The sequence below is a fragment of the Sycon ciliatum genome, chromosome 1 (assembly GCF_964019385.1).
Source record: "Sycon ciliatum chromosome 1, ocSycCili1.1, whole genome shotgun sequence".
NCBI lineage: Eukaryota > Metazoa > Porifera > Calcarea > Leucosolenida > Sycettidae > Sycon > Sycon ciliatum.
In genome coordinates this window covers 81,546,564-81,564,069 of record NC_088643.1, presented here as the reverse complement: position 1 = coordinate 81,564,069, position 17,506 = coordinate 81,546,564, and the positions used below count along the sequence as shown (strand labels likewise).

At 47.8% G+C, this 17,506-nt stretch overlaps 2 protein-coding genes across 2 annotated transcripts; both read left to right on the top strand.

The window, feature by feature from the left end:
* Positions 1 to 3,593: 3,593 nt before the first annotated feature.
* Positions 3,594 to 7,682, top strand: LOC135805830 (metabotropic glutamate receptor 6-like). Its single transcript, XM_065319943.1, has one exon. It carries the CDS (start codon positions 3,875 to 3,877, stop codon positions 6,944 to 6,946), a length of 3,072 nt encoding a protein of 1,023 aa, XP_065176015.1. The 5' UTR covers positions 3,594 to 3,874; the 3' UTR covers positions 6,947 to 7,682.
* Positions 7,683 to 12,565: 4,883 nt separating this feature from the next.
* On the top strand, positions 12,566 to 14,407 carry LOC135805829 (tetraspanin-36-like). The gene has a single exon (XM_065319942.1). It carries the CDS (start codon positions 13,034 to 13,036, stop codon positions 13,829 to 13,831), a length of 798 nt encoding a protein of 265 aa, XP_065176014.1. The 5' UTR covers positions 12,566 to 13,033; the 3' UTR covers positions 13,832 to 14,407.
* Positions 14,408 to 17,506: the final 3,099 nt, after the last annotated feature.

The following is a 17,506-nucleotide window of genomic DNA, read 5'->3' as shown; positions in this document are numbered from 1 at the left end:
TAGATGTACGTCCATGACGCTCACTCAATCCACGCGCGATCCAGGCTGCATGCAGCGCTTCCATAGAAGCGGTCTCCTCTGCGATCAGGAGTTTTAGTTCCTCCGCTCGCCTATTCAATTTCGCTAAACTCAATTCGAGCTCCTCTTTATCTGACTCCTCAAACCCACATCGAGCCGAGTGCCAGCCTTTAGTCTTTCTTCCACTACGCATCGGTCCGATCGCCCGCGACTCACTCATCCTTGTGAGGTTATAAAATGAACCGCGACTAGATCCGGCTCGAAGGACCACTATGTATTCGATATTTCTGAAGACTGTATTATTGTACCACAAGGAGCGTAACGATTCCACAAAAGGCGATCGTTCAAAGCAGGTAACAACAAAGAGCAAACTAAACTCAAAACCAAAACCAAAACGACAACTGCACCAGCAAGCTCTTTCCTTGCACTAACTACAAATACATCAAAACCAAGCAGCAAAATGCAAATCCGCACGCATGTTTGCCGGAACTGAACCTCCGTAGCGCAGCTGATCATTGTGGCTGCACGGGACGACCTTCCCGCCACAGTAGGGCAAAGAGCTACGCATGGAACTAGCAATAAATGCATGCAGCACACCAGCAAGCTGTCCTTACGCAGACGTCTAGTGTAGCGTGTGCAAGGATGAATAGCATGAGAAACATGATATGACACACGACTCCTATGATGCATGTAATGTATACAACATGTAAGCTGAGCTTTGACGATCTTCTCGAGGAGGCGAGGATTGCAGCTCTAGAGCATTATGTTGTCTGATGATTGGTTTTTGCCATGAAACTCTGAGTAACAACGAAAACAGCCCTATTTTACTTCCTTTTGTGTACCTTTTGCGTAGATTAGCATTGCATTGCAGAGTGCTCCACTGGCACTGAGCCTGTCCGAAGACTGCTAGTCTCTAGCCGGAGTCCGGAGGCAGAACGTTTCCACAAGTGGGCAGGGAGACCTGAGAGGGTCGTGACCAGACAGTTTGGCTTTCAACATGGTCACAGTGCTGCCGACTTACCTGGCCGCTGAAATGTTTAAAAAACGTATGCTGGAGATCAACGTCTAAAGAAAAAGAGTGGGATTCCACACAGTGTAACCTATGGTTGCAGAACTATTAATTTTGGGCTTATCTTGCTCAAATTGACGCAGATTGGTCAACGAGTCGATCTTCGGGGGGGGGGGGGGGGGGCAGAGAATTTCAGAGTGTGCCGCGAGTTTACCGGGAAAAGATTAGAACAACGCTGCCCATGCCCATGGTTTGTCAAACAGGAGCAGACACTGCACGGACTATACTGGTTGTGAAGCAATGACGTATGCAGGTGATGGTATAGAACGTGCCAAAACGAATACATGTAAGCACTGCAGAGGCACTCTCCTTGAGAAAGAGATATGGATGGCGTCGTATTGCCTAGTGGGCATCGCATCACTGCAACGAACTCAGCTGCATACCCAGGTGCGTACAAGTATCTGCGCCACAAAGGTCAATGCCATTAATCTCCAGGATAGGAGGACAAGAGACTTTAGCGTGATGATATAGAAGTGTTGTGTTGTTGGCCGAGAATGAGCAACCTGCCGACATGGCCCAGACCTGGCAGTTGGACAGATCGGTCTGTAACATCTGCTGAATATTGGAACTGGATGAGGTATCTATACTATCCATAGGTTGCGGGAATGGAAAAGGGAAAAGTCTGAAGACTGTCACCACCAGGACTCGAACCAGGGACCTTCGCTTGAGGCCAGCGGATGAGGTATCATGCTAAAATAGGATGGTGACGTCGTCAGCAAAGATGAAAGGCTGCAAGCACTCAAAGGACACTAGTATTGACTTGTGATTGATTATAAACTAGAAAGAGAGGGTGCAGGATACTTTAACATTTCACCATTACTTGACATTGACTCTTCTGCTGCACATATACAAGGGGGATTCAGAAGGGAGATCGGCTACGCCTTTCATAACTGGGATAATATCCGGATATGTTGATGCTTTACTGGTGCAAGTGATTAAGATCAACGTGCACCCGACCAGGAGTGAATCATAATTACAAGGAACTGGTCGGGTACATTTGACTGAGATGACGCAAAGCCAAAGGTCAGTTATTATTGATGTTGACTGCTAGAGTGACGGGATGGGTGGGTGCGTGAGATAGCTAGCGTATTACCTGGACCAGAATCACTCTGATGGGTACTGGTGTATAACTGTGGGAAACAGAATCACTCGACTCTCGAGTCGTGGAACATTGGGCAGCAAAGTGGCGGCGACTCGGCAAACACCTCGGCCTTACCCTGACATTTTGATGCTGTCCTCCAAGTCCGCGCCGAAGTCCGCGATTTGCTACTTTTGGATGCCACACACGGTCACCACGCTGCCACCACTATGTACTTCGAGTACATGTCGCTACCTTTCTTGTACATGTACTGACCTGTTGTTAGTTTGACAGCATGGAACAAGGTGGAGGACACTGTGTTCGGAAACAGTGACCTTACGATAACCATCCACGGTTTATTCTCTTATAAATACTAGTATTGAACTAGTATTGGGTTATACCGGTACATGTAATACCATGTACTGACCTGTATCTGTTCGAGAGCTGAGCCGTCGGCCTATTTGTGTTTGCTCTTGCAGCACCAGAGCGTACATGTGGTTGCTGTGGCATGTAGCTGTCTCTTTGCTCTTGCAATCACAGATTAGGTTTCCGAAACTTTCCGTACTGATGCAGTTTGTGGAGCTTCTGCTGTTGCCATCGTGCTCGTTGTAGATGGCCAGTGAACATGGTGAACCACAAGTGCTTGCCAGGGCGACGGTGCCGTTCCCATAAGACCGTCTACACTCGTCTACGTAGTATGGAAGTGCGATGGCCATGCTGTGCGGGCATCTTGCAGTTACATGTACATGATTGTAAGAGGTTCATGACTACACTCGAATCATGTACTCAGTACATGTAGCCATGAGCCTGTTGCGAAACAGATGAAGATCGACGTGGCGTCCAAGCCTTGTGGGGGACATAGGAAATGAAGCATCGAAATCCACAATTGCTATGACCGGCTGTAATTGCATTTTCTATTCAATGACCTATTGCTGTACACAAGAGGCAGGGGATCGCTAACTACTTAGCCACACGTAAACACACATGCATGTAGCGTACTGATTGTAGTATGCGGGAAAGTTGCAACAAAGGACTTTAGGTGGAAGAAAAGGTATTGCTCAATCCTCTGGAAGGCTGAGGCTGTATGTGCATCATACTTGAAAATCACTTGGATAAGACTTTCTTGTGAATGTAACTAAGCGATGAATGACGCGACTTTAGAAAACAAGTGGTATGAATGGTTTCAGCTGAAACGGAACACTATTGTACGACTTTTTGCATTCAAGCCTATTTTGCACGGCGGATTTTTATAAGTCCAAGATTTCCCTTTGCCCTTTTGCAGAGCGCTAGCTTGTAAGGGCCTTTCAAGCACCTTTGAGCGCAACTCCCATGTATACCTTTCAACTAGTGCGATGACAGCCTAGGCCAGTTATGGTTGCTTTCAATCATTCATGTCATGAGCTCAAACAGTGGGTAGAATAACGGGGTTTTACTTTTAGCTATTGCTCATGAGCTCCGTAATTGGCGGAAAGGTAGACATTGTAGTATATGTAGACATTTCTTCCATGTCAGCGTCTCAGATAAAATGCGAGGAGCAGAGTAAGCTATAGCAGTAACGTTGGCGGAGCGTGCACAAGCACTTAGCCGTTTGAAGCTAGAAAGAACAAGCAAGCCGCTGATTGTGACGGTCATCGGTTAGTTGCTCAAATCTACGATCAGGCGAACACTGATTGACTAAGTCCGAACCGTTTGAATTATTTGATGTAAGGATGGAAGGCTTCAATAAGCCAGCGAGGATTCTACTTTTTCTCCTCCTCCTGACAGATTTTGACATGTTACTTCCTGTGGCTCAGCAGCAGCCTTCCTCCTCAGTTGACCTGAACAACTTCCTGGAGACAGCCATTTACGGAGTGAATGCAATTGTGGACATTCGCCGGCACTGCATCGTGAAGAATGTCGTCACGCCAACAGACAGAGGGGTGCGACTCGGGGCTATGTTCAACATGCACGACACGTATTCCTTGTCCACGGACACCTGCGACGGATTCTCTGGTTGGGATGCGGTGCAGCAGAGCGAGGCTTACTTTTTCATGCTGGCACTACTAGAGTCCAGTCAACAGCAGCAGCAGCAGCAGCAACAGCAGCAGTCATCTTCAGCCAGTGCTATGGGCAGCCTGCCCAGCATTACCTTGGGCTCGCTTGCCAGCGACACATGCAACTCAAACTTGTTGGCCGTCAACGTGGCACAGGCAGTGGCGGTGGAGGGCTTGCTGTTCCGTAACCGTACTCTCCAGACCTTTCTGGCACTTGGTCAAGAGTCTGTAGCGACTGAGTGTGTGACTAGTGCTGCAGAAGTCCTGTTCGGTACTTTACCGCTGTTTTCCATGATCGGGCCACTGACAAGCTCGGATACCAATGCTGTGACGTCACTGCTCACAGCTTACGAAATCATGCATGTTTCTCACTGGGCCAGTGGAACTCTTTTTGACCAGGTGGACAACTTTCCGTATCTATTCCGTAGTGTTCCATCCAATGAACACCAGGCCACGGCCATTGCTGATCTTGTGGAGGAGTTTGGTTGGCGCTATGTCAGCCTCTTCGCCGGCAATGATGATGTGTACAGTGGCAATGGGTTTGAGCTCATCCACTCGGAGTCCAGACGTCGTGGAACATTCTGTCTGGCCATGGCACAACGATTTAGCGTGGAGACAACGTTTGGTGAAGATCAGCTGCGTGACGATATCCGATTACTGAAGCAGGAGCAGCGCGCTCGAGTGGTCATCCTCTTCGCATCCAAGCAGCAAGCGCGCCGCTTCTTGGAGCTGTGCCAAGAGTTGAATGTTACTGGAAAAATATTCATTGGCAGTGATGACTGGGTGAATCGCCTTTCATTCCCTACCAACTCTTACATGGCCAGCATCCCTATATTGGGCCTAGCACCACGCACCGTCGCTTCAAGTGCAGTGCACACAGCCGTTGCGCAACTGAGGAGGTCATTCCAGGATCCCAACTACCTCTTAGCAGCCAGTAATAGGAACCCATGGCTCAAGATCTATATTGAAGATCAACTGGAATGTGCTATTGTTGTCCAGAGTCCACAATCAGACAGTGTGACGCAAACTTGCCCTGTTCTCCAGGCTAAACATGCACACCGCGCACCTTGTTCACCAGCGGACATAGCCAGGCTTCACCTGCCCAGCTCTATGGTTATAGCTGAGTCGGTTTTCCTCGGTCTGATATCCTTGGCCTCAGTGGTTGATACCCTTGCTGAACAGCTGGCGGTGAACATGTCATCCAACTCTGCCGATGTGTCTTATCCCAGCATCGATATGATACGGCAAACGATGCAACAGTTGGAGCTGCCCTGCCAAGGCTTCACTGCACGGTGTAAAGTGTTCGGAGGCTCTCAGAGCCCAATGCCAGCGTACTACGTGCAGAACGTCCAAACCGCACAAGGAGGTAGACCCGATGTGCAGAGTGTGGGCACGTGGGATGCAAGCAGTGGCGTTCAATGGCATGCCGATCAGCAGGTCGACCTGAAGGAGCATGGAGTATTCAGCATGTTTGCAAGGCAGTCCGGTGCGGGCAGTGAACCTCCTCTCCCAAAATCGGTGTGCAGTGATGCATGTCAACCGGGCCAGCGACGCATGTTTGACGAGGCTCTACGCAACGTGCAATGTTGCTGGACCTGCGAAGACTGCAATGCAGGGACATTCAGCAACATGTCAAATGCCGCAGTGTGCAAACCATGCGGTCTTGGGTTCCGTTCCAACAGCACACACTGCGTGGGCTTGGAAGTTAAGCCCTTATCCTACAGCAGTGTCCAGTATATCGTTATTGCCGTTTTTGCAGCCGTAGGATTTGTTTGCACTGTGCTGACATTGATCTATTTCAACTGGTATCCCCGAGCCGTGTTGGTACGTGCCTGCGACTTGACCCTGTCAAACATTGCCTTGTCCGCCATGCTGGCTGGGCACGTCTCGGCATTCTTTGTCATAACAGCCGGACCCATAACCAACGCGGCGTGCATTGCACACATCGTCCTTCCCGAGCCCATCAAGATACTGGTCACAGCCAGTGTCCTTGTCAAGACCAACCGCATAAACACCATCTTCAAATCCATGACGGTGCTGAGCAAGGGCAAGCTGCTCACCAAGCTGCTGGTCGGTACACCCACGCAGATTGTGTTCATCGGGTTCCTGGTGCTGCTAGATATCCTTCTGGTCTGCATCTATGTGACCTCAATACCGGAGTATGTTGAGACACACTATGAGCTGGATAGGATTGTTCAGATCTGCGCAGTGAATAATGTGTGGTCCGGTGTACTCAGTGCCTACCTCTTCACCCTGCTCTTGGCCTGTATCACACTGGCGTTTCTCACACGCAATCTGCCGGATAACTACAACCAGTCACATCTACTCTACATCGCCTCACTGACGGCATCAGTGGTTTGGCTTGGTCTGGCACCGGCATACTTCATCACGGGCAAGCAGCTGCGGTCGTTTATTGCCGCTCTGTTTCTTGAGGCTCTGCTCTGGGCCGTATGGACTTGCCTGTATCTGCCACGGCTGGTGTTAATGATCCGACAGCCACACCTACGTAAGCCCAATGAGAAGCAAATATCCCGTATTTCACTTCCGGCGCAGACGGAGGAAGTACCAAACTTAGCCATTACAAATTCAGTGACGGATACAAGCAACCACTGCATGTACTTGAGCGGTATTGACGTCAAGAAGGACACCATATCTCAAGATTCATCTCAGTGTGATGAGAAAGCTACGTTTGCGAGAACATCACCACAAGGCTCCACCGACGCACTGTGTACTAGTGGACTGAAGTGAGTGACCTTAGGGGACAGATCCCACCCAGTTTCACGCGTGTGTGTATGTGTGTGTGTGTGTGTGTGTGTGTGTGTGTGTGTGTGTGTGTGTGTGTGTGTGTGTGTGTGTGTGTGTGTGTGTGTGTGTGTGTGTGTGTGTGTGTTCATGAACAATTCCGTTATGACTGTCTTATGACATCCGATTTTATGATTCTGAAAGAAATTTCAAACTTCTGACGAGGATATTCACTGGCAGAGTTACCCAAGTATTTTTTTTTTTTTATATATTCTTCGGAAAACACTGAATTGAGACAAATGTATATGACGCCATGCTAGACTAATGACTATGTGGAAGGTAATACCGCAGTAATGAGAGTTCACATAATAATAGCAGCAATTCATCATGTATCGTGTTTCAAGACTGTGTTCGAAACTTCATAGCAGTTTCTCCAACTGCAAGAATCATGCAATATTGTAGGGAGAGTCAAGTATTAGTTCCCAGTATTCCGAGCTAATGTGTACATTAATGTGTTCTAGGAATGGGTTTGCTCCCGCACTGGAGCTCGCACTATTCCGCCGACTTGACTTGACACTTTACTCTGTTCTACATTGCATTGCTTTTATACTACTTGTGGTAGTGCGTCACGGATGCTCCCAGGATGTGTACATGTACACAGTACTGCTCATTGAAATCTGATCGCATGAATCTGAGTTTAATTTAAAACAAACTAAAGGCCAAAGGCCGAAATCCCATTTTACCACATCCATGTTACTCTTGTGCCTGGCCATAGATTCCCAACATTCCCACTACGTGGGTCACAGCACGATTGATAAACCCTACCCAATTCCAGCAGGACTTGATCCTGGTACCTCTCATTTCTCAATCATGGTCTTCAGACCAACCCACTGTGCCCGCCTGAAAATGTATGATTCTGGTCCAATCCGTTCCTGTGTAAAACGTATTGTAATAAACATCGAGTCGATTGACTCACAACTGTCATTGCTAGGGTTCAGAGCACATGAACCGCCTATGCATTCATGTACTGGTGGAAAGATCCGGGTGTGCTTCGAGAATGTTCCCACTGCTGGCATGAAAACATCGGCTTGTACTCATGAAACTGGTATCAGCCAGACCCTTTGTACCACGGAGTAAATACCCTGCTTTTGGACTGTGTCGCTGAGGATAATGATGTCTACGCTCGTTCGTAGACATGGGTTCAATAAGAAAACCCTCATCAGTATAGTATTACAACGATCCAAATTCCCCTGATGAGATATGACATTGTATAGTAGCCGTACATACATGTCCGGATAGCAGACATGCGGTGCAAAGTCACCTTCAACTGTCCCACAGGCTTCATTCCCCCATGACAAGACCAAACAAATGGCCATGGACTACGAATTTAGTCGGATGGCTCAATGTGCCCTGCCACCAACTAACTTGACATAAATGTGTTAATGATCTTTCTGGATTTACTTCTTCCTAGCTAGCGTTAGCTTAGCTCGATCGATGTTTCATGTTGTCTTGTACATGGGTTGTATAGGGGTCCAAAAAGTGCAAGTCCTGATAGTAGACAATACTCATTTCTACTTCAGAGTTCAGTAGGACAAAACTGTTGACCCCCCCCCCCCCCTCCACCTGGGTTGTCTGCCGTGCCCCGATCATAGAGTCGAATCTGAATTTTGCTAACGAGGGTAGACCCTGTAGACTGTGACGACATGGCTCGATTGCGACGTAAATCTGCAATCAACTCAAAGGAAGCCCGAAGCCATTGTGATATCAGGCGACTTCAACTGTAGGTATTCCGGCTGGTGCTCAACTGACCAAACGGATGCACAGGGTCTGAGTCTTGACAACCTCTTCTCATGCTATAATTTGACCCAATCGGTAACCTTTCCCACCCACCTCCGCTCGAATGGACTTGGCAGCTGTCTAGACCTTATCGCGAGCAACATCCCTAACCAACTCAACCACATTCAACACCTGGCTCCTCTTGGCGCATCAGACCATGCCGTCCTGCTGGCTGAGTTCTCCTCCTCAAAGTCTTCCCCCACAGCAGCCAGCACCTGCCGTAGCCCACCATCTACACAAAAATACAATGTCCTGAGTGCCACGGATAACATGTGGAATGCCATGAATGTTTTTCTCGCAGATGTACCCTGGTCTCAGGTCCTTGCCTCCCACTGCATCGACACGGCTGTCTCCGCATTCACTGACATCCTTGAAGGTGCCTTGGACCTATATATAGGAAGATCCTCACCTCCTCGTCGGAAATCACGCCACAAACCCTGCCCCTGGATGACTCCATCACTGAAAGCAGCTATTAAAGTCAAGAGCGATCTCTACAGCACCTACCGGAAATACCCATCCCCTACAAATTTCAAGAAATACAAACACCAACGTAACTATGTAAAATGCCTTTCCAGATCCTGCCATCGCTGCTACATCCGCAACCTCCGTGCCACGATATCTCCCACAAACCCTCGCCTCCCATCCCTCCCTGTGCTCATTCGTCAACTGCGAAATCCTACCAGCGCCCGGGTCATACCTTCGAAGATGGTGGGCCCCAATGGTCGAACAAGCACCTCTCCCGCATCCATTGGTAACTTATTGAACCGCCACTTCGTCAGTGCTGGCTTACAGGTTGACCCCGATGCTCCTATTCCCACTATTTCCTCCCTACCTCCGCCAGCAACTACATTGCACTCCCTGATCATCACCTCATCGACTGTTCACAAGTATATTGCAAGACTGCCTCTGAACAAATCCCCGGAGCTGATAGGATCACCAATGAGATCCTCAGGAAACTGAGCTACTCAATTGCCCGCCCATTCTCCATTCTTTTTAACCTTTCCCTCTCCTCCGGCACATTCCCGTCACGATGGAAGTCAGCCACTGTCATTCCAGTGTACAAAAATAAAGGCGACAAGAACAACCCGTCTAATTACCGACCAATCTCCCTCCTGTCCTGCGTCTCCAAACTGCTAGAGAGAATAGTGTACGACCGCTTGTACGACCATAATCTCCCCTCTTCTTCACCCCGCACAATCTGGCTTCCGTCGTAAGGACAACACATCCCTGCAATTGTCCCGAATAATCCAAGACCTCTGCTCCCTAAGAGACCAGCGGCAGGTCTCCTGCATCTGTTTCTTCGACCTCTCCAAGGCCTTCGACACCGTGTGGCACAAGGGCCTGATCGCCAAACTTCGTGCCCATGGTGTCTCCGGCTCCCTACTCGCCTGGATAACTAGCTACCTCTTGGACCGAAATCAGTGCGTCACAGTAAATGGAACCTTATCTGACCCCGAGTCTGTGACATCCGGAGTGCCCCAGGGCTCCATTTTAGGTCCCCTGCTCTTCCTCACATACGTTAATGACCTCCCCTATTCAATTCCCAATACTTCTTTGTTTGCAGATGATACCACTGTCCTTGCGTCCTCCCCATCTCATGCCACCCTGTACCCCAAAGTTCAGACCTGTATCAACGACATTGTTCACTGGATGAGCACTTGGTACCTTAAGCCAAATGTGACCAAAACCGAGCTCCTCCTTTTTCCCCCTCCCACAGATCCAGTGCCCATCTTCCACTTTCCCGATGATCCCGGTCACCCTATCTCCGTAGCGCCCCACCATAAACACCTTGGCATTGTCATAGATTCCGCCCTCTCCTGGTCTCACCATGCTGATCATGTGTCGTCCAAAGTATGCCGATCTGTCGGCGTAATGTCAAGTCACTTGTCCCATTTGCCCCAAAATTGCCGGATTAATTTTTATAAATCATACATTCTTCCCCTCTTCACGTACGGCTTCCCTGCCTGGTCCACCATTAACAAAACCCACATAGGTAAATTAGAAGTTCTCCATCGCCGTATACTGCGCATCATATTTCGTACAGATCGTGATATCTCAAATCTAGACTTGTATGCTGCTGCATCCACTACCACTCTGCAACATTACCTTGATGCTTCCAAGTGCACCCTGGCACATTTAATTTTTCTTGACCAGCACCCTGCTCATTTACAGTCCCTTAATTGGTTTCAGTCAGGTGGCACCACCCGAAGCTGCGTTCGTCTCCCCCTAGCTACATGTAGGTCTACCCTATTCGTAAATTCCCCTTTCTTTTCCTCCTACTCCACGTGGCTCCAACTGCCTCCCAGTGTTAGACAAGCTCCAGATATGCCCAAATTCCGTACCCTCGTCAGTCGTCAGACAGCACTTCAGTATCTCCCTGTAAACAAAGTCACAGTCACCACTTCCGCTGCATAGCTCGCTGAGCATCCCATTGCTTTGTAAGTTGCTAATCCCTTCCCACTTTGTGTACGTGCTCTTCATTTTGTGTACGTGCTCTTCATTTTCTTTTTTTCTCTTCTTCCGTGGTTGGTCTCACCCTCTCCTCAATTCAATTGGCTGTCTTGACATGCCATGAGGTGCAGAAATAAATAAAAATAAAATAAATCTATGTGCATAGATACAGTCTTGTAAGTTCGTCCCTGTTGGACGCATTATGCAAACTACTTACTAGTACCAGATTGTCACCCTATTGTCCCCCCCCCCCCCCCCCCTGATTGTACATGAAGAAATCATTAGTTACTTTGCAGCTACATGTAACAGGTACATGTACAAACAATGTAACAAAGAGCGTGCGCCCGGGACCGGACAGTATTAGTTTAGATCCAATGAGCACCTCCTGACCTGAGGCTCGGATTAACTGACACCGAAATGGTTCGGCCCCACTAGTCATTAGTGACATGATTGGCCGTAATTTCGGCGTAAAGTGTTGTGTTGTTACGCGGGCATTCCCAGCCACACGCGTACATGTATGAGGAGGGGGATGGTGGGACAGCTTCACCCTGTTATTGTCATATCTCACTCATGCATGTATCATAATTTAATATAAGGTATCGAGTTTATATGACTCATCTCAGTGTCATAATTATGTGCTGTCTTTTGCTGGAGGTTACGAGGAGGATGGCATGCCTGTCAGTGACTCAGTGGCGATAACGACATTATTGTACAGTACACTGCGATCATTGAGCATGTATTGTACACACGTACACACGTACATGTACATGTACATATCTACCTGAGGGTCTTACACTTGTCTCGATATCTTCCTATGTGCATGATTGTATGTATTGTACACCGTAGATCCACTTGTGCGCGCCCATTGGCATTGGGTATCTGTGGTGGGGACGACATGGCATTGAACAGCAGCTTCCACGCGAGGCTTTCCCCGGCTTTCTTCACGCTCCACTTCCTTCGGCAATGTCACAATACAGCTTAGTATCCAAGTACGTAACGTTCTAAACCAGCTCGAGCTCGTTCGGTCCAAGGTCATTGAGGCCAGCACCAATATTATCAAATCACCACCGTTTAGTGGCGGGTGGCGGTAGTACTACATCATACATGGAGTAACCCGTTGGTTACCCAGGAACGTCGTTGATCTACGACGGTCTACGGATAGCGCAGATGAACCCAACCCAAAATGGAATCAGCCATGCAACGACATACCCTGACTTATTATGACTATGAGTATGAGTACGAGTTTGAGTGTCAGCTGAAGCCTTCTTGATGGGCTGTTCACATTCTTATTGCGCGGGTAGCGTGTAGCAAGCTACTCGTAGTGTACACTCTACTAGGGCCTATTTCGCCGGTGTCAAAGGTATGCTTCTTTCTCTTCTGGTACTTACTCCATATGCAACGTCGGTGTGAGCTCGCGAATAGATGCAGGGAGCTAGTTCTTGAGGTGGCCATTTGGAGACGTCTGCCTTGGGAAATCGCCAGCAGACTGCAACACCATAGCTATACGCAGGACTTCATCCCGGCTACCTTCTGTTTCTGGTAGATGTCTTTGCAGTGTAGAATCATAGCTCTATAGTAGAATCATAGCTACATGTATAGTTTCACATGTACAGGTGTGGTGTATTAAAAGTTTAGTTGAGACCTTCATCGAATCAGTATAGAGTCCCTAAACTTCAGATTCGTTTGAACATTGTACTTGTGGCTTCTCCCAGTGCCGCGCGCACTCATCAGACTAGTCCTAACAACTTAGTGCCGTAGTACTAGTACTAGTATTTCGAGGGTGTTTCGTGTTGTTGGCGTGACAAAATGGCCTGCGCTTTGTCGTGCCTGCGTGCCTTCTTCATCATTCTCAGCATCGCCTATGTGCTGGTGGGCCTTGCTGGTGGCATAGCATCTGGCGTTTTTATCTACATCTGGCAAACCACAACTGAGATCAAGCAGCTCTTCGAGTTGTCCAACAGTCAGGAGACCTTTAATCATGTGGTTATTGCTATGGGTATTGTGACTGCGGCCTTCGGGGCCATGCTTATCGCTGGCTTCGTTGGCTGCTGCGCCATGGGCAGGCGACACCATAATCAGTGCTGCCAAGATGTCCTGGCCTTCTTCGCTCTTCTCATCACGCTGATGTTCACTGCCGCCGTTATACTACTGGCGGTCTTCAGGAACAAGCTGCATAACGGCGTCGAGACGGCCTTCGAGGTCAATATGCATGCCTATGGGAACGTTGGTGGTGCGGTGATCGGAGACGTGGCGGACAGCGCAGTGCGTGCATATGTCGACACGACACAGCAGAGTCAGAAGTGCTGTGGTAGCACTGGATTCGAGTCCTGGAAGACGCTGGGCACGAGCTGGGCCACTGCCAACCCCATGGACCTTGCACCAACGTCTTGCTGCTTTCGACCCGAAGACGCCCTGTGCAACAGAAACGTAGCACAGATGTACACGCGCGGCTGTTCCAGTGTGGTGGGCGACATCTCTTCCGAAGTTTTCACTGTCATCTACATCGTCGGTGCCGTCATCGCCCTTGTGTCGTTGATCGAGATGCTCACGGCATGTTATATGGCGCGAACAAGCAACAAGGGCGGTGGCTGCTGCTGCTGCTAGGGTAGCTCAGGGAGCCCTACAATGTACACATATGCGCCGTACACACACGCCTCTCGGTATGTGTGTAGGGCTCTGTGTTATCGGTACATGTCATTCAGTGTCCCCCAGCACAGTATTCCCAATTCTCAATTTCACTCGGTCTTGGCCTTACCATTGCTGATCAAACTCCACAGATCCTCTTGAGATAACACTGTTCCTGGTCTATATGTATTATAAGGATAGCAGCCTATGCTTGCACTATGTATCTGATGTAGCAGGAGTAGAGTGGTTTGGTTAACACGAATCGTCCTAAATGCATAGGCAATGCTCCTCGATGTTCCTCAGTGTTCCGGACCATTTTTTGGAGTGTTCTGTGTTTCAACTGCTCTATTTGGTCCCACTGTTTTCAGAAAGTAAAGTTTCAATGACAGAATACACTTGGCACATTGAGTATTTGTATACAGCATAAACATCTACTGCCTTTCAAGTTACGAATTTAGTTGCCTTTTATGGTGCAATAATTATTACGAAGACTTAGGTAGGATACTGTTACGGCGCGGTGCTCTTTTTTTCAAGTATTAAATACCGGTCAACTGAGTTTCTCTTTCCCTCAGTGGTTTGCCAGTGTGACTGTCCAGGGCGTAATTGATAGTTTCCGGAAAGTCCAAATCTTGTGAGGTCTTTGAGCGAGTTGATGTCACAATCGGCAGCCTTCCGAGCATAAACCCCTATGTAGACATGCAGTCATGGGCGAGTTCTCCAACGCTCTTGCTACGCTGGAAGCTCACATCCCGCAAGCCTGGTTTTCGTGCCCTCTTTGCTGAGCCTCAGCAGCATGTGTTGTCCCTTGGTTTCAATAATGTCTAAGAGCAATGCATTTTAGTTTCACGGAGACCAGATGCTATGAGTTGAACTCAGGAATTACTTACCAAGCTCTGGGCTCCTCACAATCAACATCTTCAAAGCTCTTCCGCTACAAAAGTAGTACTTTCCTTGCCTCCTGATCACCTCCTGATCACGTGGAACACAGGCAAACTGAACTTGACCAAGCACAATCTTCTTCTTTTTTTTCTTTCTTTTCTTCTTTTTTTGCCATGGCTGGCTATAATCGCCCTCACCTCCTCCTTGATTGGCCTTGGCCATGTGTGTGTGCGTAATAATAATAATAATAATAATAATGAATTAGTATTTTAAACAGTAGTGATGAAATAACAGGAAAATTGATTGCTCCCCACACTGCCACTGGAACTCGCACTTTTCCACGGACTTGACTTGACACTTGAGTCGACTGACTCGCGACTGCCACCCAGAGCAAAGAAGTCGACGGAACATTCCACTCCGCAAACCTGCAGGAAAGCACCACCGCCTGCTCAATACTCGGTTGTTCGGGGAATTCACTCCTCATCAGTTGAGCTTGAGTAGGCTACGGTAGTAAGGAAGATAGCATCACTTAGTGCTCTCCATGCCAAACCATCACCAGGGACACGAACTCACAGAGACGCTCCGTTTCCAGCGCGACAAACACTTCGTGAACACCCGTTAGCAGCATGCAGGAGTCAGTGTCGGTCATTGTTAGTAGTTAGGTAGACCAGGCGTTGGGGACCCTTGCCCTTGGTCATTCGCACCGCTGTCAGCTCCAAGCCAGCTAGTCGCAAACCCGCGCTGGGCACAACACTCACTCATCAAAGTCAACAACAGTACGAGCTAGTGGTACACTGGTAGCGACTTTGGCGATAATTTTATAGGAAAGTGTTAGTTGGTTGCTCCCCAGACCAGAGCTGGCTTGCGCTTTCCCGCCGACTTGATTTTCTGCAGATTTGCCGAGTCGAAGGTGCTATGAACGTTTCATGTGCTCTAGATAACAGTCGCGAATCAATCAGGTGTCGAGTCAAGGTGGTGGGAAAGTGCGAGCTCCGGTGTGGGAAGCTACCCATGAAATTATCGTCGAAGTCGCTACCATTATCTCGTGATAAGATAACAACAGCGCGAAGAAGAGTAGCAAGAAACAACACGGTGAAACGATGCTTTTAACTTTATACACACATACACACACTACTATGATATTACTAGTAAAGGAAAGACAGAACGTACAACTTACAAGCGTGAAGAAACCAAGCAAGAGCAATGATTGTTTTTCGATGTTGTCAACTGTACGTACCCTGTAGTGATAGATTTATTGAATGCTCTAGAGGCTGTTTTCATTCACACTAAGAAGACTCACCTCATGCTCAGTAAGTCCCTTGGCAGTCTGTTGTCGTATCATTTTCGGTTTCTTCACACTTACACATGTTCTCATTCCGTTATGTGCAAGAGGTTATAGATTTCACCGTATTGTTTGAGGTTACTCCTCTCCGAGAGTGCTTTCGGGAGGGACTTTCGACCAGCAGTTGATTCCCCTTCTCAGCATTCCCTATTCAGTATTTGCAGTCCGGTGTTGTCACCAAGGCTCTTCAGCTTCAGGAGTGGCTTGGGGTTCTTTCCGAATGAAAGAGACAGACAGACAGACAGACAGACAGACAGACAGACGGACGGACGGACGGACAAAAATGAAATAGAAATACAACACAGAAACCCTACATGTACCGGTACATGACATGTACATCATCGCCAAAGCAAGTGGTCTCTTTGCTGCAAATTCAATACTCTGAACCAAATTTTCCGCCAGTAGCCATCATCATTATCATCATCATCATTCCTCATATTTATACTTCAAGTATTACAAAATATTTGAGAGGCTTTGAATGGTTTTTAATCAAAATCTAAATATTTGCCGGGTTGGAAGGTGGGAAACAAAAAAATTAAAAAACATCATCATTCCTCATGCCATATATGCTGAATTTGGTTGGGAATATGAAATTTGCAGCAAAGAGACCACTTGCTTTGGTGACGATGTACTTTGAAATACGTTTTCTAGCATCATAAAAGCAATTAGTTCTAATAGTTGAACCGAAGGACAAATGCAGATTAGTCTTTAATATAAAATATGTAAAAAATAATGTAATAGTTTATTTTATACAAAAGAGAAAGACCAAGGAACTACAAGTTACGCTATACTGTCCACTAACACCACCAGTAACTAAACAATCAGCTCATGCGATAACATAATTGCACGACACTGACCGACGGTACTGACGTTCTACAACTAACTGGCTAACAGTGGACAGTATAGTGGACAGTATAGCGTAACTTGTAATTCCTTGGTCTTTCTCTTTTGTATAAATTAAACCTTGGCTCTCCATCGGAGTCCATTCCTGCACACCTGATGAGCCGTCTTGATCTATACGGCGAAACGATCGTCGAGTGAAACTGCTGCTTGTTACCGCTGCTTATTGTCCATCTAAATTGTCATAGTCGAAGTATAGTGCTGTTTTACCGAGGCGTTCGGTTTTTTCATTATTCTTGTTCGCGTAGCTTCCCCTTTTATTAATCTTCGCATCTCTTGAGCCACACAAGTTGTGTGAAATGTTGCTTTGCGTTCTGGAATCGTGGTTTGACCGTATTGTCCAATGATCTTGCCAGTGTCGTCATCGACATGCATGAACATCCGCCAACGTCCTTCACAACTGAGAATTTCAGCTCGTGCTTATCTTGGTTGCGCTCACCTTCCCCTCCTTATGTTATTTCTATAACTTAGAACCTTCCAAGTTGGAAGGCTGTTGGAGTGCGCATCCAAGATGTGCTAGAGCTGTTAGCCAG

What these genes read in the sequence shown, in the direction of transcription:
- LOC135805830 (XM_065319943.1), top strand. Translation starts at nt 3,875, where the DNA reads ATGGAAGGCTTCAATAAGCCAGCGAGGATTCTACTTTTTCTCCTCCTC.
- LOC135805829 (XM_065319942.1), top strand. Translation starts at nt 13,034, where the DNA reads ATGGCCTGCGCTTTGTCGTGCCTGCGTGCCTTCTTCATCATTCTCAGC.